The 22599-nt window shown below is 47.5% G+C and overlaps 2 protein-coding genes across 2 annotated transcripts; both read left to right on the top strand.

Annotated features, from left to right (window-relative positions):
- The first annotated feature begins 6543 nt into the window (after positions 1–6543).
- LOC129838773 (calcium-activated potassium channel subunit beta-4-like) lies at positions 6544–7734 on the top strand. Its single transcript, XM_055905942.1, has one exon. It carries the CDS (start codon positions 7233–7235, stop codon positions 7578–7580), a length of 348 nt encoding a protein of 115 aa, XP_055761917.1. The 5' UTR covers positions 6544–7232; the 3' UTR covers positions 7581–7734.
- Positions 7735–14366: 6632 nt separating this feature from the next.
- Positions 14367–15128, top strand: LOC129838732 (keratin-associated protein 5-1-like). Its single transcript, XM_055905888.1, has one exon. It carries the CDS (start codon positions 14367–14369, stop codon positions 15126–15128), a length of 762 nt encoding a protein of 253 aa, XP_055761863.1.
- The last annotated feature ends 7471 nt before the right edge of the window (positions 15129–22599 follow it).

Genomic DNA, 22599 nt, shown 5'->3' with positions numbered 1-22599 from the left:
GGTCTGTGGTCACCACCTGCAGAACCATTCCTTTATTGGGGGTGTCTTGCTAATTGCCTATAATTTCCACCTTTTGTCTATTCCATTTGCACAACAGCATGTGAAATGTATTGTCAATCAGTGTTGCTTCCTAAGTGGACAGTTTGATTTCACAGAAGTGTGATTGACTTGGAGTTACATTGTGTTGTTTAAGTGTTCCCTTTATTTTTTTGAGCAGTCTATTATGTGTTTATTCCACAAGTGACCATTTATACATTATATGTCTATTCCACAAGTTACCGTTTATATATTATGTGTTTATTCCACAAGTTACCATTTATATATTATGTGTGTATTCCACAAGTCACCATTTATATATTATGTGTTTATTCCACAAGTGACCATTTATATATTATGTGTGTCACCATGGGTATTGCGCAAAAGGAGTGTTAACTTGCATAAATGATGAAGGATATTTGTAGGCAGGAGTTTTTGCTGTGCGGTCTGCCACAAACAGGATGATCAAATTAAGATACGGCATTTGTATGTTCTTTGGAACCCATTGATTGAACAGTATTTACCAAATATGTTATAAGTGTCTACAAAAAGTACATACAAAATGAGTGCTGACAGGTATTTGTGTCTGCGTTGTTTTATTCCCCAGGTTGTTCTTATATTTTCTTTGAAGAACCATTTTTTGATGGTCAACCACAATCAACCTCGACAGGAAGGAGAACATGCGAATACCTTAACGTTTTATCTCTACTCTGACCGTGTGTCATGTGACGTTCTTTAGTGAACATCCCTCATGTCAAGTACCTGGCAGAGAACCATGGAGGTGTCACAATGGAGCGGCCCTGCCAACAAAGACATCTACTCTGACTCAGAGATCCACTGTTCCTACATCGACTCTAAACCACGGAGCTGTATAGTCTGGTCCAAGGTGTAGAGGGACCCCAACACGAGGCCGTGTGCCAGAGGGCGTGTGCAGCTAAGGAGGGAGGGCCTGAGAGAGGGCCGCATTGAGCTTCACATCTCTAGTCTTGGAGCCAGAGATTCCGACATGTACCAGTGTGCAGTGTTTCTAAGTGAAGAGGAAGGCCATCGGACCCAATTCACATCGTCAGGGCTGTAGTGGAGCGGGTCGAGAGCTTCACGTTCCTCGGTGTCCACATCACTAAGGATCTATCCTGGTCCAAACACATCGACACAGTTGTGAAGAGGACACGACAACACCTCTTCCTCTTCAGGAGGCTGGAACCATTTGGCATGGGCCCCTCAGATCCTCAAGTTCTACAGCTGCACCGTTGAGAGCATCGCCGCTTGGTATGGCAACTGCTTGACATCCGACCGCAAAGTGCTACAGAGGGTAGTGCGGACGGCCCAGTACAACGCCGGGGCCGAACTCCCTTCCATCCAGGACATCTATACCAGGCGGTGTCAGAGGAAGGCCCAGTACAACGCCGGGGCCGAACTCCCTTCCATCCAGGACATCTATACCAGACGGTGTCAGAGGAAGGCCCAGTACAACGCCGGGGCAGAACTCCCTTCCATCCAGGACATCTATACCAGACGGTGTCAGAGGAAGGCCCAGTACAACGCCGGGGCCGAACTCCCGTCCATCCAGGACATCTATACCAGGCGGTGTCAGAGGAAGGCCCAGTACAACGCCGGGGCAGAACTCCCTTCCATCCAGGACATCTATACCAGGCGGTGTCAGAGGAAGGCCCAGTACAACGCCGGGGCAGAACTCCCTTCCATCCAGGACATCTATACCACACGGTGTCAGAGGAAGGCCCAGTACAACGCCGGGGCCGAACTCCCTTCCATCCAGGACGTCTATACCAGACGGTGTCAGAGGAAGACTCAGTACAACGCCGGGGCCGAACTCCCTTCCATCCAGGACATCTATACCAGGCGGTGTCAGAGGAAGGCCCAAAACATTTCCAAAGACTCCAGCCACCCAGGTCATAGACTGTTCTCTCTGCTACCACACGGCAAACGGTACCGATGCACCAAGTCTGGAACCAACAGGACCCTGAACAGCTTCTATCCCCAAACCACAAGACTCCTAAACAAGACTGCTAAACAAGACTGCTAAACAAAACTGCTAAACAAGACTGCTAAACAAGACTGCTAAACAAGACTCCTAAACAAGACTCCTAAACAAGACTCCTAAACAAGACTCCTAAACAAGACTCCTAAACAAGACTCCTAAACAAGACTCCTAAACAAGACCGCTAAACAAGACTGCTAAACAAGACTGCTAAACAAGACTGCTAAACAAGACTGCTAAACAAGACCGCTAAACAAGACTCCTAAACAAGACCGCTAAACAAGACTCCTAAACAAGCTTCCTGCCATCCAGGACCTGTATACCAGGCGGTGTCAGAGGAAGGCCACCCAGGTCATAGACTGTTCTCTCTGCTACCACACGGCAAACGGTACCGATGCACCAAGCCTGGAACCAACAGGACCCTGAACAGCTTCTATCCCCAAACCACAAGACTGCTAAATAGCTAGATAAATAGTTAACCAAATGGCTACCTGGGCTGTCTGTATTGTCCCTTGGTGCACATCCACTCCTACTGGTAACCCTTGTTATTTCTATTGTCTTTCTCTCTGTATTGTTGGGAAGGTCCCATTAGAAAGCATTTCACTGTAAGTCCACACCGGTTGTTTACCAAGCAAGTGACAAATAACATTTTATTTCAAGCCCCCCCCCTCCACACACACACACACACACACACTCACACCCACACCCACACACACCCACACCCACACCCACACACACACACACACACACGCTGTCCGATGCGATATGTAGAACACCAGTAGTTATGACAACTGGGTTGTTTTAATAGATGTTAATGACTAGGGCCTCAACTTGGAGCGCAGGCTGTGGAGGGGAAAATACTGACCTAAATAACAGGAAATAGTTGCAAGCTCATTTGCAATATGTTCCTTCAACTGGCCAGACCATCAATACTGCAGCACTTCTCTGTCTGTGTCCCAAACGGCTCTCTATTCACTATATAGCCTTATGGACCCTGGTCAAAAGTAGTGCACTATACAGGGAATAGGGTGCCACGTGGAACACACCTCTCTCTGTGCTCGGTCACAAGGCTGCCATTTCACATTATACTGGACAGGTCCAATAGTATTGATGAGGGAAGCTCTGTTGGCCTCTCGTCTCCTCCCCTTCCTTCAGTTGGTCCTTGTTGTTACCTGTAATCATTTGCTCTCGGGGTGTATTTTCTACCTGTTTGTGTAAATAAACAACATAGAAACTTTATAATGACATTTCAATATAAAGATTCATGTTTTGAGTTGTCACTATATTTTTTTGAATTGTTCACTCTGTGGTGATCATGTCCATCGTGGTTAAGTTAGACTCAGTCTGTGGTGATCATGTCCATCGTGGTTGAGTTAGACTCAGTCTGTGGTGATCATGTCCATCGTGGTTGAGTTAGACTCAGTCTGTGGTGATCATGTCCATCGTGGTTGAGTTAGACTCAGTCTGTGGTGATCATGTTCATCGTGGTTGAGTTAGATTCAGTCTGTGGTGATCATGTCCATTGTGGTTAAGTTAGACTCAGTCTGTGGTGATCATGTCCATTGTGGTTAAGTTAGACTCAGTCTGTGGTGATCATGTCCATCATGGTTAAGTTAGACTCAGTCTGTGGTGATCATGTCCATCGTGGTTAAGTTAGACTCAGTCTGTGGTGATCATGTCCATCGTGGTTGAGTTAGACTCAGTCTGTGGTGATCATGTCCATCGTGGTTGAGTTAGACTCAGTCTGTGGTGATCATGTCCATCGTGGTTGAGTTAGACTCAGTCTGTGGTGATCATGTTCATCGTGGTTGAGTTAGATTCAGTCTGTGGTGATCATGTCCATTGTGGTTAAGTTAGACTCAGTCTGTGGTGATCATGTCCATTGTGGTTAAGTTAGACTCAGTCTGTGGTGATCATGTCCATCATGGTTAAGTTAGACTCAGTCTGTGGTGATCATGTCCATCGTGGTTAAGTTAGACTCAGTCTGTGGTGATCATGTCCATCGTGGTTAAGTTAGACTCAGTCTGTGGTGATCATGTCCATCGTGGTGAAGTTAGACTCAGTCTGTGGTGATCATGTCCATCGTGGTTAAGTTAGACTCAGTCTGTGGTGATCATGTCCATCGTGGTTAAGTTAGACTCAGTCTGTGGTGGTCATGTCCATCGTCGTTAAGTTAGACTCAGTCTGTGGTGATCATGTCCATCGTGGTTAAGTTAGACTCAGTCTGTGGTGATCATGTCCATTGTGGTTAAGTTAGACTCAGTCTGTGGTGATCATGTCCATCGTGGTTAAGTTAGACTCAGTCTGTGGTGATCATGTCCATGGTGGTTAAGTTAGACTCAGTCTGTGGTGATCATGTCCATCATGGTTCATCAAGTTAGACTGATTTAAGAGTACTGAATAATCAATATGGACTAAATGACATCAGTCTCATGTCCTCACCACAGAGCTGCAGTCTCACACTATATAACAGATAAGGTGACCGCTGTCTCCTCTCAGCCAATGACATCAGTGTAACTGTGTAGATCATCTGTCTGTCTGGCAGGTTCACGATGACCCCTGAAGATGTTATAAAGATGCAGGATGTTCATTTGATCACCCTGTTGCAGGAGAACATTCCTGCCGTGCAGGATTTAATAAAAAATGTTGTGTATTTCAGATTTTAAAAGGCTTCTGAAGTATGTAATTTCAGACTTGATTTTCCCTTTACAAAGAATGTATCAACCCCCTATCGTTATAATTCACATAATAATACACATTTCCTGTTGCTGCAGGATTATTTTACTGCTGTAGCAAACTGGCTCAAATTAAGATCCTACATCTGTAATGATGTAGACATACAATGCACCGGCCATGAGAATTGTGGGTGTTGCTTAGGCTGCGTTCGCACAGGCAGCCCAGTTGTGATATTTTTTCAGTAATAGGTCTTTTGACCGATCAGAATCAGATCAGTTCTGAAAAAAATCTGATGTGAAAAGATCTGATATGATTGGTCAAAAGACCAATTAGTAGAAAAAATATCAGAATTGGGCTGGAAAAGTCTATCCTCACATGCCTGACTTGGTTTGAATCCAGGTCTCGTGCGTAATCACAAGACTGTGTTAGCCTGCTGGGATAAAGTCTAGGCATTAGCTTGGGGGAGCTAACACAATTCTTCAGGTCTCAGGCAAGGTTATCAGCTGAGAGTGGTTTACTAAACCACCTCTGTTACATCCACAGATCAGGGAGGACAATGAGACTGGACATGTGTGAAAAGTAGAGCTAGAGATTGGCTGGGGCGGACTGGGACCAGAAATCGGCCCTGGCATTTCTACCATTTTATTCCTTGAGGCGCCCATTATCAGCCAGATAATGATAATTTTGCACACACAAAAAAAACAAGTTTAGGCATGCCAAATAGCTCAAAAAATGGATCAGCCATTTGCCAAAAATGCTAGACGACCAGTCCGCCCCTGTAGAATGTAGATTGGAATTGGGCAGCGGCGGCCCGTCATTCAGGGCATGGGGTTTTGAGCCCCAGCGGTTACCTGTTTTGCATGTTATTTTGTCATTAATACGTGTCACATATAAATAAATAAATAAACGGCCCATGTTCAGAATTCTGCCGCTGTACATTTCAAAAGAGCTGAACAAATAGTTATATTGACTACGTCCGTCCTCGCTCGCTCATTAATGTCTTAATCGAAATTACGGATTGCCTCTTATCCGCTTGTCGTCCCCTTATGCCATAGTTTGTACATCTCAATTGTCAGTAGAAACCACATTTGTTTAAGCAAGTCAGCCATATCAGCTATGTATTTTTAAAAGGCAGTAAAATAGGCTGAATGAACTGTTTCGCTGCCAGACAAGGCTCTGCTGAAAACCAGGTGTAGCAGTGGTAAGGTGTTGGGACTGTTGTTGGGACAGCTTTATGTAGGCCCTAACAGTTTGTGGGCACCGTTTGTCACCGTTATAGTGCAATTAATGTATTGTTTAGTGATGTGTTGTGTAGTGGCTTTGCTGGCATGCATCCCACCCAAAATGTTTTAGTTTGCCCCACCAAGATCTACAGGCTAAAATTGCCACTGGAATTGGGGCTCAAATATTATCCTCCCCAGTCCAGCCGTCTCTCTCTATATGCCGATATAACAATTGAGACTGGCGGCGAGGTAAGTCTAAAGACTTTAAAAGATACAAACCAGAGTTGACACGCGTGGTTAATGGCCCTCACGATAAAACGCTATGTGCGTGTGTTTTTGTGTGTGTGTATGTTTCTATGTGCTATTCAGGAAAACCCCAAAATGATTCTGTACATCTAGGAAGTGAACAGATGCAGACTAGCTTTAGGCTTTTCTGCCACGTGCACGCCACCGAGCACCATAACACCACCGTAACCGTTGGCGGGCACTGCTGATTACGTTAAAATTCGCATGGTATAATGCTTGCTTTTTGATTGGTCAACTATAAGCTTTGTTTTTGTATGCCAAGCCAAGTTATCATGTGTCCAAAGCTTAATGACGTAGGACATGATTTGTGTTATTGAACGTGTTAACAGTAACTAGCTAGCCTAGTCTGTCAACAGGTGCACCCTGTAGTGATGCGTCAAAACAATACCGTCCAATCAGCGTAATGAAGTTGGTAACATTGGTGTCAGCAGAAGATACCTATTTTTAACTCTAGAAAGCTCCTCGCCTCAGGCTATATGGGCTGGTCCTCTTGGCACCGTGAGCAGAGAGAGCTGTCTCCATCTCTAAAGGGGCAACAGTAGACCCGGTATTCCACAGCGAAGTGATGGATGTCGGAGCCAGGGACAGCGAGGTACCGCCGCAGCGCATCATCTGATCGCCAGTCAAGGGAGGGGCGTTCACTCCGAACCTAATCCCAGATGCAACATCCAGCCTTTCAGCAAAATCCACATCTCTACGGACCGTTGTGATGTGAAGTAGATATCACGCGCATACGAGCGAGGGGAGGAGGGGGGCAGGCACAGGCTGGACCTCAGCTGCTCCGCTTTCGCAAAGTTCTCCTCGTTGACACCGGAGTGAGAAAGAAATAGAACATACAGAAGAGAGACCGCGGAGTCCGGTTGAGTGAGAGGGACGTTTTCCTGGAGGCTGCTAGTGTTTGGGGCAACACAGCGCAGAGAGAGAGAGAGAAGCCCCTCTCCAGCTCTCCTCTCCGTCACTTTCTAGCTCTTTTCAGACCGACGAGAAGCATAATGGCGAAAATGAGGGTGTCATACGAGTACTCGGAGGCGGAGGATAAGAGTATCCGACTAGGACTGTTCCTCATCGTCTGTGGCATCCTGTCCCTCTTTATCCTCGGGTTCTGCTGGCTCAGTCCAACTCTACAGAGCATGCAGAGCAAACCGGCCAACTGCACCGTGGTGTCTGTGCTCAGACCGGAGGAGATGTTCGAGTGCGTGTTCACGTGCGGGGCGGACTGCAAGGGGACCTCGCTGTATCCGTGTCTGCAGATATTCGTCAATAATTCCGAGTCGAACTCCGTGGCTCTGCTGCACTTTGATGAGCAGCAACTGGTGCTGAACCCAAAGGTAAATGACTAAAACTCTAGACTTTATAGTCGACACAGCGTCGCTGTTACTGAATGCAAAGATGTGAACGATCGTTACAGTAGCTAGGCAAAGTGTCTGGCTGGAAAAGTTCCCAATCTCAGTTTGTTGACATGAGGTAGATGGATATTATGCTAATAGCTGCCTGTTTTTTTTTTAAACGATGTTAATGTAAATACACGTTTTGTATTCTAAAGACCAAATAGCATTCTTGCTATTTTCTATTCCAAAGACATGGCAAAAAAAATCACAGACTTAAATAATGAGTTTAACTTTTATAAAAGTCACTTTACAGCAAGTGTGAGAGGATCTACACCTGTCCAAGTATATTCTAGAGATATAGCCTCCTCATCACTGTGATGAAGAGGAACAGAGATGACAAAATGACCCCTTTGGGACAGAAAGCCCAAACGTCTGTGTGAGTGAAGGTGTCTTCTCTTTTCAGTTGGTCCATTTAAGCTCTCTAGTCCCATTGTGTGTCATATTACTTTTCAGACGTGCACCTCTCAGACTACAGATCGGAAATGTCTTGGTCCTTTTGAGAATTTTTTCAAGTTCTCTGTGGTCATCATCATCATCATCAGTTATTTCTAGCTGACTTCAGAAGGGTTTGAAACCCAACCTTCTAATCTTGTGTTCTTCTGTAGATAGGGTGTTTATACCTTTGAGGGGGTACTGTAGGGCATTCAACTCTTCCTGTCCTCCTTCCCCTCCTCTTTCCCCTCTTCTCCTTCCCCTCCTCTCCTCATCCTCCCCCTCCTCTCCTCCGTCCCCTCCTCTCCTCATCCTCCCCCTCCTCTCCTCTGTCCCCTCCTCTCCTCTGTCCCCTCCTCTCCTCCATCCCCTCCTCTCTTCCGTCCCCTCCTCTCCTCTGTCCCCTCCTCTCTTCCGTCCCCTCCTCTCCTCTGTCCCCCCCTCTCCTCCGTGGCCCTCCTCTCTTCCGTCCCCTCCTCTCCTCTGTCCCCTCCTCTCCTCCGTCCCCTCCTCTCTTCCGTCCCCTCCTCTCCTCTGTCCCCTCCTCTCCTCTGTCCCCTCCTCTCCTCTGTCCCCTCCTCTCTTCCGTCCCCTCCTCTCCTCTGTCCCCTCCTCTCCTCTGTCCCCTCCTCTCCTCCATCCCCTCCTCTCTTCCGCCCCCTCCTCTCCTCTGTCCCCTCCTCTCTTCCGTCCCCTCCTCTCCTCCATCCCCTCCTCTCTTCCATCCCCTCCTCTCCTCTGTCCCCTCCTCTCCTCCATCCCCTCCTCTCTTCCATCCCCTCCTCTCCTCTGTCCCCTCCTCTCCTCCATCCCCTCCTCTCTTCCGTCCCCTCCTCTCCTCTGTCCCCTCCTCTCCTCCATCCCCTCCTCTCTTCCGTCCCCTCCTCTCCTCTGTCCCCCCCTCTCCTCCGTGGCCCTCCTCTCTTCCGTCCCCTCCTCTCCTCTGTCCCCTCCTCTCCTCCGTCCCCTCCTCTCTTCCGTCCCCTCCTCTCCTCTGTCCCTCCTCTCCTCTATCCCCTCCTCTCCTCTGTCCCCTCCTCTCTTCCGTCCCCTCCTCTCTTCCGTCCCCTCCTCTCCTCCGTCCCCTCCTCTCTTCCGTCCCCTCCTCTCCTCTGTCCCTCCTCTCCTCTATCCCCTCCTCTCCTCTGTCCCCTCCTCTCTTCCGTCCCCTCCTCTCTTCCGTCCCCTCCTCTCCTCCATCCCCTCCTCTCCTCTGTCCCCTCCTCTCTTCCGTCCCCTCCTCTCCTCTGTCCCCTCCTCTCTTCCGTCCCCTCCTCTCCTCTGTCCCCTCCTTTCTTCCGTCCCCTCCTCTCCTCCATCCCCTCCTCTCTTCCGTCCCCTCCTCTCCTCTGTCCCCTCCTCTCCTCTGTCCCCTCCTCTCTTCCGTCCCCTCCTCCCTGCTGTCTGAAACAGACCTCTCTCCCCCTACACCACAGGTACTCCTCTCCCCCCAGCTCCATGGTAACACCACTGCATCCCTCCTCCCTGTGTCTTTAACACGCCTCTATGTTTACTGACCGGGTTCCATGGCAACAGGAGCGCAGCTTTGAACAGTGATGCACGATCGCATGTGTCTGCATTTAAAGTGCCACCCTATTCCTCATGTAGTGCTCTACTTTTGTCCACTAAGGGAATAGGGTGACTAAAAGTAGTGTGTGAAGTGGAAAAGGGTGTCCAAAAGTAATAAGGTACCATTTAGGACAAACGTAATCCCAGCCTGTTCTCTACATGCCGTAGAAATTGAGCCCGAGTCTGGGGATGAGGTTAGAACGAATGCAGACCGTGGCACTGAGAGGAAAGAAGTGAGGACTTTGGCTGGCTAACAAACCAACCAGGGGTTGAATGAGTTGGCAGTAAGCAGGGAAAAGGAACCAGAGGTTGAATGAGTTGGCAGTAAGCAGGAAAAAGGAACCAGGTGTTGAATGAGTTGGCAGTAAGCAGGGAAAAGGAACCAGGTGATGAATGAGTTGGCAGGAAAAGGAACCAGGGGTTGAATGAGTTGGCAGTAAGCAGGAAAAAGGAACCAGGTGTTGACTGAGTTGGCAGTAAGCAGTGAAAAGGAACCAGGTGATGAATGAATAAGCAGGGAAAAGGAACCAGAGGTTGAATGAGTTGGCAGTAAGCAGGAAAAAGGAACCAGGTGTTGAATGAGTTGGCAGTAAGCAGGGAAAAGGAACCAGGTGATGAATGAGTTGGCAGTAAGCAGGAAAAAGGAACCAGAGGTTGAATGAGTTGGCAGTAAGCAGCAAAAAGGAACCAGGTGATTAATGAGTTGGCAGTAAGCAGGGAAAAGGAACCAGGGGTTGAATGAGTTGGCAGTAAGCAGGGAAAAGGAACCAGGTGAAGAATGAGTTGGCAGTAAGCAGGAAAAAGGAACCAGGGGTTGAATGAGTTGGCAGTAAGCAGGAAAAAGGAACCAGGTGATGAATGAGTTGGCAGTAAGCAGGAAAAAGGAACCAGGGGTTGAATGAGTTGGCAGTAAGCAGGAAAAAGGAACCAGGGGTTGAATGAGTTGGCAGTAAGCAGGAAAAAGGAACCAGGTGATTAATGAGTTGGCAGTAAGCAGGGAAAAGGAACCAGGGGTTGAATGAGTTGGCAGTAAGCAGGGAAAAGGAACCAGGTGAAGAATGAGTTGGCAGTAAGCAGGAAAAAGGAACCAGGGGTTGAATGAGTTGGCAGTAAGCAGGAAAAAGGAACCAGGTGATGAATGAGTTGGCAGTAAGCAGGAAAAAGGAACCAGGGGTTGAATGAGTTGGCAGTAAGCAGGAAAAAGGAACCAGGGGTTGAATGAGTTGGCAGTAAGCAGGAAAAAGGAACCAGAGGTTGAATGAGTTGGCAGTAAGCAGGAAAAGGAACCAGGTGTTGAATGAGTTGGCAGTAAGCAGGGAAAAGGAACCAGAGGTTGAATGAGTTGGCAGTAAGCAGGAAAAGGAACCAGGGGTTGAATGAGTTGGCAGTAAGCAGGCAATGACTCGCTTTATTTACTCTGTGTTGCAGTCTGTCTGTCTGGTCATGTTTAGTAGACTCAATCACTGCAGTCAGAGAGCTTGGCAGTTTGGGCTCCGCAGGCTTGGAGGAACTGTAGAGTCTGAGGAGAGGATTGACTGTGTCCCAAATGGAAACCTATTCTCTCATAGTGCACTATATAGGGAATAGGGTGCTATTTGGGATAAAACAACAGTCAATGTTTAATGTGTTCATATTATCGTCCCTGGCCCTGCATGTTGATTGTAAGTTGTACCACTTTTACGTATGACTTGCACTTAGATTGTGTTGTTTTTAATGGTTGGTGTGTGTGAGTGTGAGTGTGTGTAAGTGTGTGTAAGTGTGTGTTAGTGTGTGTGTGTGTGTGTGTGTGTGTGTGTGTGTGTGAGTGTGAGTGTGAGTGTGAGTGTGAGTGTGTGTGTATTTGTTCCCGGCGACAAAACCAAATGACTTTGTCGCTGAATCACTTTGTGATTTGTGGAAAAGGAAACATCTGCTTCCAAAAGGCAGTGTTCACACAGGCAGCCCAATTCTGATATTGTTTCAACTAATTGGTCTTTTCACCAATCACATCAGATCTTTTCACATCAGATTCATTTCAAAGTAATGAATCTAAAGATCCTGGAGAACGTGACAACTAGTCATTCTTATGTATAGTTGTCTGAGGAAGGAAATGAAAGAAAACCGATTGTATCCATGTCTGTGTGTGTGCGTGTCTGTGTCTGTGTGTGTGTGTCGTTATTAACAGGCTACTTCTACTAATGGCCCACCAGAGGTCCTGCTCTATAATGACTTCATTATAATGGTCACTAACATATCCTGGTTCTAGACTGGATGGTCGGAGCAGAAACAGGAGGGGTTGATTGGTTGGAATTGGCTGGCTCATGGGAGGCGAGAAGTGGTTCATTTGAGCCGGATCCCACCTCTCTGTTTGGGACCTTTTTGTTCCGGAACCTGTTTAGCTGGATCTGGGTACTCTCGTGGCATGAACAATTATTTTCTCTTTTTGCAAATGTAAAAATGATAATGAAAGCGATCAAAGGTCATTTGAGTTTCCTCTTCCTTAATTCTCCTGCCCCCATAAACAAACGTAATGTAAGAAATTAGATTTTCAGCCCGGGCCTAATATTCTGAAGAGTTGATTGGCGCCGGCCCCGGTTATGGGTTGCACATCACTGTAACCTACTGTATGTGCCGTGGCGATTTTAGCATGTAAATCTTGGTGGGGCAAAAAAAAAAAAAAAAATGGGATGCATGCCAGCAAAGCCACAAAATAACACGACACTAAACAATACATGAATTGCACTATAACGGTGACAAACGGTGCCCACAAACTGTTAGGGCCTACATAAAGCTGTCCCAACAGCAGCCCCAACACCTTACCACTGCTACACCTGGTTTTCAGCGGAGCCTTGTCTGGCAGCGAAACAGTTCATTCAGCCTATTCTACTGCCTTTAAAAAGACATAGCTGATATGGCTGACTTGCTTAAACAAATGTGGTTTCTACTGACAATTGAGATGTACAAACTATGGCATAAGGGGATGACAAGCGGATAAGAGGCAATCCTTAATTTCGATTAAGACATTAATGAGCGAGCTAGGATGGACGTAGTCAATATTACTATTTTTTCAGCACTTTTGAAATGTACAGCGATAGAATTCCCGAACATGGGCCTCTCTTACAATGTTCTCCATGTACACCAAGTCAGAACCGTAGGCTAAATGAAGGGGGCATATAAGCAGACTGAAAGTTCTTACAATATTCAACGATTCCATTTATAAAAAACAGGTTATAGGCTACATGTGCACCACCAAGTCAGAACAGTTGGCGAAATGAAGAGGTGAATATAGACCAAATGATTAGGGTGAGGCACATGAGCTACTAACAGCTTACTACACAATATACACTTGCTATTACTTTCTTGGTATAATACATAATTTATGCAGCAGCATACACAACATTTTTGGACTCACCTTGTGTTGTGCTCACTTGAACAGGAAGGTGGTGCGGTGGTCCTTCGTGGGCAAATTTTGTCATCAAACTTTGTCATCAAAGTCTGCGATTCTCTGGATTTATGGTGCTTTCAAGATGACTGGGAACTCAACGAAAAAGAAAGGTTGAATCATTCTCTGGATTTATGGTGCTTTCAAGATGACTGGGAACTCAAAAATAAAAGAAAGGTTGAATCATGTGATCTTCAGGTCGTAGCTCCAGAAAGAGGCCAGAGTTCCGAGATTAATCAAGTTCAAAACACTATTTTCCCAGTCGTAGCTCATTTCCCCCCAAGTTCCCAGTTGTCTTGAACTCACTAAAGTCAGATTTTGCAGTTCCCGAGTTAACAGTTGATTTGAGCGCGCCACAAGTCATGCTTCATTGACAGCATGGCCAATGTTGAATGTTTATCATTTTAAACTAGGAAAAGAGACCCATAATCTTAGACTTGGTTCCACACAGCCACTCCACTGAATAGCAGGCTTATGATTGCTTTGTAATGCTTGCAGTTTGCCACTGATTCCTTCCAAACCACTCATTGTTGAATTTGCGATTTCCAACTTGTAATGTTTATGTCCAATGGCCGATGAGCACCGATACATTTTATCTATAAATTATCTTCATTATCTCTCTTCAAATGACAAGGATTATAAAGGATTTGCCAGTAGATTGTCGACTTGATTCATGATGACTGCTAGCTCAGAATTTGAAAGTATGATGTTGACATGATCAGTCCAATCAAAGCTTTTAAATGTTTACATTTTTTATTTAACCTTTATTTAACTAGGCAAGTCAGTTAAGAACAAATTCTTATTTACAATGACGGCCTACCAAAAGGCAAAAGGCCTCCTGTGCTGTAGATAAAAAAGCTACTGTAGATACAACGTGATTTGACCTCATTTTATCTGTGGCCAATGACATTGAGCCTTCTTGGATGGGCACTTCTAATGTAACTCAAGGCAGCATCCAAGGGGCTAGAATTTTTTAGGTCTACCCTTTTGACTTGTCGGTGACGAGGTGTCCCCATGAGTGACAGAACACTGAGCCAATCACGGCGCAACTTTCCATATTTTCTGCTGCCTTTCTCACCACCACAGAAAGCACTGAGCTGAAACACCTGCTTTTTGGAGCTGCCTTAAACCAGAAGACACCATGTTTGTATGTGGCTGCGTTATAACATTATATTTTTTACATTGTTTGCAAACTGATATGTGACATGTATCAACGCCAAAATAAAATGCAGAACAGGCAAGCAACACCAGAAATGTATACATTTTTTTGTTGTTGCTCTGCCTCACCTGCCCTGAATGACGGGGGGCCACTGTGTATGTGTGAGACCAACGGGTCACCACTGTGTATGTGTGAGACCAACGGGTGGCCACTGTGTATGTGTGAGACCAACGGGTGGCCACTGTGTATGTGTGAGACCAACGGGGGGCCGTGGCTGTGTATGTGTGAGACCAACGGGGGGCCACTGTGTATGTGTGAGACCAACGGGGGGCCACTGTGTATGTGTGAGACCAACGGGTCACCACTGTGTATGTGTGAGACCAACGGGTCACCACTGTGTATGTGTGAGACCAACGGGGGGCCACTGTGTATGTGTGAGACCAACGGGTCACCACTGTGTATGTGTGAGACCAACGGGTGGCCACTGTGTATGTGTGAGACCAACAGGGGGCCACTGTGTATGTGTGAGACCAACGGGGGGCCACTGTGTATGTGTGAGACCAACGGGGGGCCACTGTGTATGTGTGAGACCAACGGGGGGCCACTGTGTATGTGTGAGACCAACGGGGGGCCACTGTGTATGTGTGAGACCAACGGGGGGCCACTGTGTATGTGTGAGACCAATGGGGGGCCACTGTGTATGTGTGAGACCAACGGGGGGCCACTGTGTATGTGTGAGACCAACGGGTGGCCACTGTGTATGTGTGAGACCAACGGGTGGCCACTGTGTATGTGTGAGACCAACGGGTCGCCACTGTGTATGTGTGAGACCAACGGGTCGCCACTGTGTATGTGTGAGACCAACGGGTCACCACTGTGTATGTGTGAGACCAACGGGGGGGCCACTGTGTATGTGTGAGACCAACGGGGGGCCACTGTGTATGTGTGAGACCAACGGGGGGCCACTGTGTATGTGTGAGACCAACGGGGGGCCACTGTGTATGTGTGAGACCAACGGGTCGCCACTGTGTATGTGTGAGACCAACGGGGGGCCACTGTGTATGTGTGAGACCAACGGGTCACCACTGTGTATGTGTGAGACCAACGGGTGGCCGTGGCTGTATGAGACCAACGGGGGGCCGTGGCTGTATGAGACCAACGGGTCACCACTGTGTATGTGTGAGACCAACGGGGGGCCACTGTGTATGTGTGAGACCAACGGGGGGCCGTGGCTGTATGAGACCAACGGGGGGCCGTGGCTGTGTGGGAATCGTGCCTGAATCTCTCTCTCTCACATAACTAAAAGGAAATTCACTTTCTATGACCTCTCTCCCTCTCTGCTCCGATAGCCATGAGTCTGCAACTCTCATCTCTCTGCTCTGATAGACATGAGTCTGCACCTCTCATCTCTCTGCTCTGATAGACATGAGTCTGCAACTCTCATCTCTCTGCTCTGATAGACATGAGTCTGCACCTCTCATCTCTCTGCTCTGATAGACATGAGTCTGCAACTCTCATCTCTCTGCTCTGATAGACATGAGTCTGCAACTCTCATCTCTCTGCTCTGATAGACATGAGTCTGCACCTCTCATCTCTCTGCTCTGATAGACATGAGTCTGCAACTCTCATCTCTCTGCTCTGATAGACATGAGTCTGCAACTCTCATCTCTCTGCTCTGATAGACATGAGTCTGCACCTCTCATCTCTCTGCTCTGATAGACATGAGTCTGCAACTCTCATCTCTCTGCTCTGATAGACATGAGTCTGCACCTCTCATCTCTCTGCTCTGATAGACATGAGTCTCGTGCCTGAATCTCTCTCTCTCACATAACTAAAAGGAAATTCACTTTCTATGACCTCTCTCCCTCTCTGCTCCGATAGACATGAGTCTGCAACTCTCATCTCTCCAGCGTTGCAATTCATCATTTATTTCCTTATGGAATCATAGCTGTGTGAAGGGGTCTGGAGAAACTGCAACACCCCTGATACATTGAAATACATTTGCCAAAGTTATATAAATACTGCTGTCTGTTCAGAAAGAAATTAAATCATTCAGAATACTACACCACCAGCAGTCCTATAATTTAGCCACAGAGGATCAATAGCTTATTTATTTGAAATTTCCTAGCTGTGGATTGTAGCCCAATATAAAGGAAAAGCCTAGCTGTGGATTGTAGCCCAATATAAAGGAAAAGCCTAGCTGTGGATTGTAGCCCAATATAAAGGAAAAGCCTAGCTGTGGATTGTAACCCAATAACATGGAATAGCCTAGCTGTGGATTGTAGCCTAATAACATGGAAAAGCCTAGCTGTGGATTGTAACCTAATAACATGGAATAGCCTCGCTGTGGATTGTAGCCCAATATAAAGGAATAGCCTAGCTGTGGATTGTAGCCTAATAACATGGAATAGCCTCGCTGTGGATTGTAACCTAATAACATGGAATAGCCTAGCTGTGGATTGTAGCCCAATATAAAGGAATAGCCTAGCTGTGGATTGTAGCCTAATAACATGGAATAGCCTAGCTGTGGATTGTAGCCTAATAACATGGAATAGCCTAGATGTGGATTGTAGCCCAATAACATGGAATAGCCTAGCTGTGGATTGTAGCCCAATAACATGGAATAGCCTAGCTGTGGATTGTAGCCTAATAACATGGAATAGCCTAGCTGTGGATTGTAGCCTAATAACATGGAATAGCCTAGCTGTGGATTGTAGCCCAATAACATGGAATAGCCTAGCTGTGGATTGTAGCCCAATAACATGGAATAGCCTAGCTGTGGATTGTAACCCAATAACATGGAATAGCCTAGCTGTGGATTGTAGCCTAATAACATGGAATAGCCTAGCTGTGGATTGTAGCCCAATAACATGGAATAGCCTAGCTGTGGATTGTAGCCCAATAACATGGAATAGCCTAGATGTGGATTGTAGCCCAATAACATGGAATAGCCTAGCTGTGGATTGTAGCCTAATAACATGGAATAGCCTAGCTGTGGATTGTAGCCCAATAACATGGAATAGCCTAGCTGTGGATTGTAGCCCAATAACATGGAATACATTTACATTTACATTTAAGTCATTTAGCAGACGCTCTTATCCAGAGCGACTTACAAATTGGTGCATTCACCTTATGACATCCAGTGGAACAGCCACTTTACAATAGTGCATCTAAATCTTTTAAGGGGGGGGGGGGGGGTGGGGCAGAAGGATTGCTTTATCCTATCCTAGGTATTCCTTGAAGAGGTGGGGTTTCAGGTGTCTCCGGAAGGTGGTGATTGACTCCGCTGTCCTGGCGTCGTGAGGGAGTTTGTTCCACCATTGGGGTGCCAGAGCAGCGAACAGTTTTGACTGGGCTGAGCGGGAACTGTACTTCCTCAGTGGTAGGGAGGCGAGCAGGCCAGAGGTGGATGAACGCAGTGCCCTTGTTTGGGTGTAGGGCCGGATCAGAGCCTGAAGGTACTGAGGTGCCGTTCCCCTCACAGCTCCGTAGGCAAGCACCATGGTCTTGTAGCGGATGCGAGCTTCAACTGGAAGCCAGTGGAGAGAGCGGAGGAGCGGGGTGACGTGAGAGAACTTGGGAAGGTTGAACACCAGACGGGCTGCGGCGTTCTGGATGAGTTGTAGGGGTTTAATGGCACAGGCAGGGAGCCCAGCCAACAGCGAGTTGCAGTAATCCAGACGGGAGATGACAAGTGCCTGGATTAGGACCTGCGCCGCTTCCTGTGTGAGGCAGGGTCGTACTCTGCGGATGTTGTAGAGCATGAACCTACAGGAACGGGCCACCGCCTTGATGTTAGTTGAGAACGACAGGGTGTTGTCCAGGATCACGCCAAGGTTCTTAGCGCTCTGGGAGGAGGACACAATGGAGTTGTCAACCGTGATGGCGAGATCATGGAACGGGCAGTCCTTCCCCGGGAGGAAGAGCAGCTCCGTCTTGCCGAGGTTCAGCTTGAGGTGGTGATCCGTCATCCACACTGATATGTCTGCCAGACATGCAGAGATGCGATTCGCCACCTGGTCATCAGAAGGGGGAAAGGAGAAGATTAATTGTGTGTCGTCTGCATAGCAATGATAGGAGAGACCATGTGAGGTTATGACAGAGCCAAGTGACTTGGTGTATAGCGAGAATAGGAGAGGGCCTAGAACAGAGCCCTGGGGGACACCAGTGGTGAGAGCGCGTGGTGAGGAGACAGATTCTCGCCACGCCACCTGGTAGGAGCGACCTGTCAGGTAGGACGCAATCCAAGCGTGGGCCGCGCCGGAGATGCCCAACTCGGAGAGGGTGGAGAGGAGGATCTGATGGTTCACAGTATCGAAGGCAGCCGATAGGTCTAGAAGGATGAGAGCAGAGGAGAGAGAGTTAGCTTTAGCAGTGCGGAGCGCCTCCGTGATACAGAGAAGAGCAGTCTCAGTTGAGTGACTAGTCTTGAAACCTGACTGATTTGGATCAAGAAGGTCATTCTGAGAGAGATAGCAGGAGAGCTGGCCAAGGACGGCACGTTCAAGAGTTTTGGAGAGAAAAGAAAGAAGGGATACTGGTCTGTAGTTGTTGACATCGGAGGGATCGAGTGTAGGTTTTTTCAGAAGGGGTTCCAATAACATGGAATAGCCTAGCTGTGGATTGTAGCCCAATAACATGGAATAGCCTAGCTGTGGATTGTAGCCTAATAACATGGAATAGCCTAGATGTGGATTGTAGCCCAATAACATGGAATAGCCTAGCTGTGGATTGTAGCCCAATAACATGGAATAGCCTAGCTGTGGATTGTAGCCCAATAACATGGAATAGCCTAGCTGTGGATTGTAGCCCAATAACATGGAATAGCCTAGCTGTGGATTGTAGCCCAATAACATGGAATAGCCTAGATGTGGATTGTAGCCAAATAACATGGAATAGCCTAGCTGTGGATTGTAGCCAAATAACATGGAATAGCCTAGCTGTGGATTGTAGCCTAATAACATGGAATAGCCTAGCTGTGGATTGTAGCCCAATAACATGGAATAGCCTAGCTGTGGATTGTAGCCAAATAACATGGAATAGCCTACAGTCGGGACAAACAGCATGCAGACCAAACAGGCCTTTCTCAATATTTCAAATAGAATCGAGGGAAAACACAGGTTGGAAAGCAGATGGCTCCTGCTGAATAGAGAAGACTCTGTGCTGTAGGCTACCAACATATTCATCTGCTGTACTTCGAGAGAGAGAGAGAGAGAGAGAGAGAGAGAGAGAGAGAGAGAGAGAGAGAGAGAGAGAGAGAGAGACAGAGACAGACAGACAGACAGACAGACAGACAGACAGACAGACAGACAGACAGACAGACAGACAGACAGACACGCTGTTGGCACGAGCGCATCGGCCATCACTAGCTAGTGAGCTCCGTATCATTGGGTGAGTCGATCACCAGCTAATGAGCTCCGTATCATTGGGTGAGTCGATCACCAGCTAGTGAGCTCCGTATCATTGGGTGAGTCGTCAGTGAAACTGGAAAGCATTTGTAGGACTCTAATTTCCTCCTCATACTGTAGCCTACGATATGTGTCTCCACACACCTCGGCCTATAGGCTACTGATGGATTCAAGACAAGGTGGTTTGTATTGATCTCAGATCCTCAGTTTGTCAGTGTCAGTGTAGCCTACTTTTCCCATCATCTGTACGGTATAAAATAATATTCTACCAAAGTCTCCGGTCATGTAAAATGACGTGGAATTGTATGAAATGCGTTTATAAAATGACAACGTTTTTCCCAGATCTCCAGGCTGCTAAAAACGCTCCCCATGTGTGTAACTTCTGTTAGAGCTTCTACTCTACAGCTCTATGCCACTACAGCTCTATGCCACTACAGCTCTATGCCACTACAGCTCTATGCCACTACAGCTCTATGCCACTACAGCTCTATGCCACTACAGCTCTATGCCACTGTTAAGGGGAGAGTCTTAACATGGTCTCTCTCAGTATAGGACATACTGAATGGTTCAAGTGTTTATTAATGCTTTGTAAACACTGTAGGGAATTAGTCATCTATTACTTGATGAAGGGGAGGAGTAGGGAGAGGAAGAGGAGGAGGAGGGAGAGGGGAGGGAGAGGAGGGAGAGGGGGGGGGGAGGGGAGGCAGAGCAGGGGGAGAAGGAGGGAGAGGAGGGAGAGGGGAGGGGGAGGAGGGGAGGCAGAGCAGGGGGAGGAGGAATGGAATGACGTTGAGTAGGGGGTATTCAGACTGACTGCCCCTGTTCTGCCTCCCCCTTTGGGAGCAGTGACCTTTTGGCGCGGCTGGCTAATGAGAGCAGAGGCTCCTGGGTAATGGCTTGATTAAACCACCTGTGGAACGCTTGACTGATTTGGCATTAACCCACAAGGAGTACTAGTCAGCTGGGGGTTCCTTCATCTTTTTCTCTCCTCTTTCTCTCCTGTCCCTCTCCTCCCCCTCCACTCCTCCTCCTCCTCTCCTCTTCATCGATAGTAATGTGAGCTCCTACACTGAGTACGTCATGGGAGACTGAGTACGTCAGTCTTGCTATCGACTCAGGAATGATCTGTGTCAAGGGTCTGATTCTTTTTGACTAACTGACAAAGTTAACTGAACCCAGTAGACATTGTGTTAATCTCTCCTTTCAAGTACTGTGAGTACTGTTGGATGTCTATTCAGTTATGCTTATGGCAGACCACGGCCATGCCAACTAGTCCCAGTCTTCAGTTCAGCTGCTGTTCCTCCTACCAGTGACCTACATACAGACAGAGAGCCAGAGCAGTCCCCTCTATTCACACCTCTCCTCTCCTCACTCTCCTCCACTACCTCTCCTCCCTCCCCACCCCTCCACTACCTCTCCTCTCCTTCCTCCCCTCCACCACTACCTCTCCTCCCTCCCCTCCACTACCTCTCCTCCCTCCCCACCCCTCCACTACCTCTCCTCTCCTTCCTCCCCTCCACCACTACCTCTCCTCCCTCCCCTCCACTACCTCTCCTCTCTCCCCTCCACTTACCTCTCCTCCCTCCCCTCCACTATCTCTCCTTGTGTTCCTCATTCACAAAGAAGCGTGCCTCGTCTCCGCCCTTGTCACGCTCCCCTCGTCGCCATGGTGACGTGATGAAGTGGCACAGGCCTGTTTTTAATTGGGAGGCAAGGAGGAGGATACTGCATGTGAATGGCACCAGACAGACAGACACAGACAGACAGACAGACAGACAGACAGACAGACACAGACAGACAGACAGACACAGACAGACAGACAGACACACAGACAGACAGACAGACAGACAGACAGACACACAGACACACACAGACACACACACAGCTTCTATTTATACTCTACCAACTGGCTACGTTTTGCTCTGGGGAGGAGGGGTCTTAGTATGCTGTCGTAGAGACGACTGACTACCTTGACTACCACCAACCCACTACCAGACAGAAGAGATTCATTAATATGGTTTTATGTTTTATCTCCCTGGTCCCTCAGGTTCACTCCCCAGTCACCATTCAGCCTCAAAGGAAGAAGGGTGTGAATGAAACAGACAGAAACAGACAGACAGAAACAGACAGACAGAAACAGACAGAAACAGACAGAAACAGACAGACAGACAGACAGACAGACAGGCAGGCAGGCAGACAGGCAGACAGGCAGGCAGACAGACAGACAGACAGACAGACAGGCAGACAGACAGGCAGGCAGGCAGGCAGGCAGACAGACAGACCACAGCTTCTATATTTACACCATCTAGCTACGTTTTTGCCCTGGAGGGGGCGGGTCTTCCACTGCCATAGAGACAGGGACTACCTTGACTACCACCAGCCAATAGAGACAGGGACTACCTTGACTACCACCAGCCAAAAGAGATGAAAGAGTTGAATCACTGTTTTCCTCTGTAGTCCCTCTCCACCACTCCATTCAGGCTCCATCCTAGAAAACTCCCCTCTGTGAGACATTGATTGAGTCTCTTTTCAGTTTCCGAAGTCAGGTTCTCTAGTCACCGGCTCAAACTTCCCCCAGAAACTCTCCAGCGAGACCATGCATGTGTTTTAAACGTCGTCGTATTCCCATGATGCCCTACTTCCATACACAGAGCCTTCAGAAAGTATTCACACCCTTTGAATTAATCCACATTTTGATGTGACAGCATGAATTCATGAAAACATGTTTTTAGACATTTTTGCCAAATATATTGAAAATAAAATACAGAAATATCTAATTTACATAAGTACTCACAACCCTGAGTCAATACTTTGTAGAAGCAACCTTGGTGGTGATTACAGAGTATTTTGGGGTAAGTCTCTAAGAGCTTTCCACACCTAGATTGTACTATATTTACCCATTATTGTTGATCATTATTGTTGACAGACGTTTTTAAGCATTGTCATATATTTTCAAGCCGATTTAATCTTTTACTGCAGGGT

Source organism: Salvelinus fontinalis, chromosome 39 (assembly GCF_029448725.1).
Source record: "Salvelinus fontinalis isolate EN_2023a chromosome 39, ASM2944872v1, whole genome shotgun sequence".
NCBI lineage: Eukaryota > Metazoa > Chordata > Actinopteri > Salmoniformes > Salmonidae > Salvelinus > Salvelinus fontinalis.
Note: the sequence above shows the minus strand (reverse complement) of the source record. Positions and strands in the feature narration are given on the sequence as shown.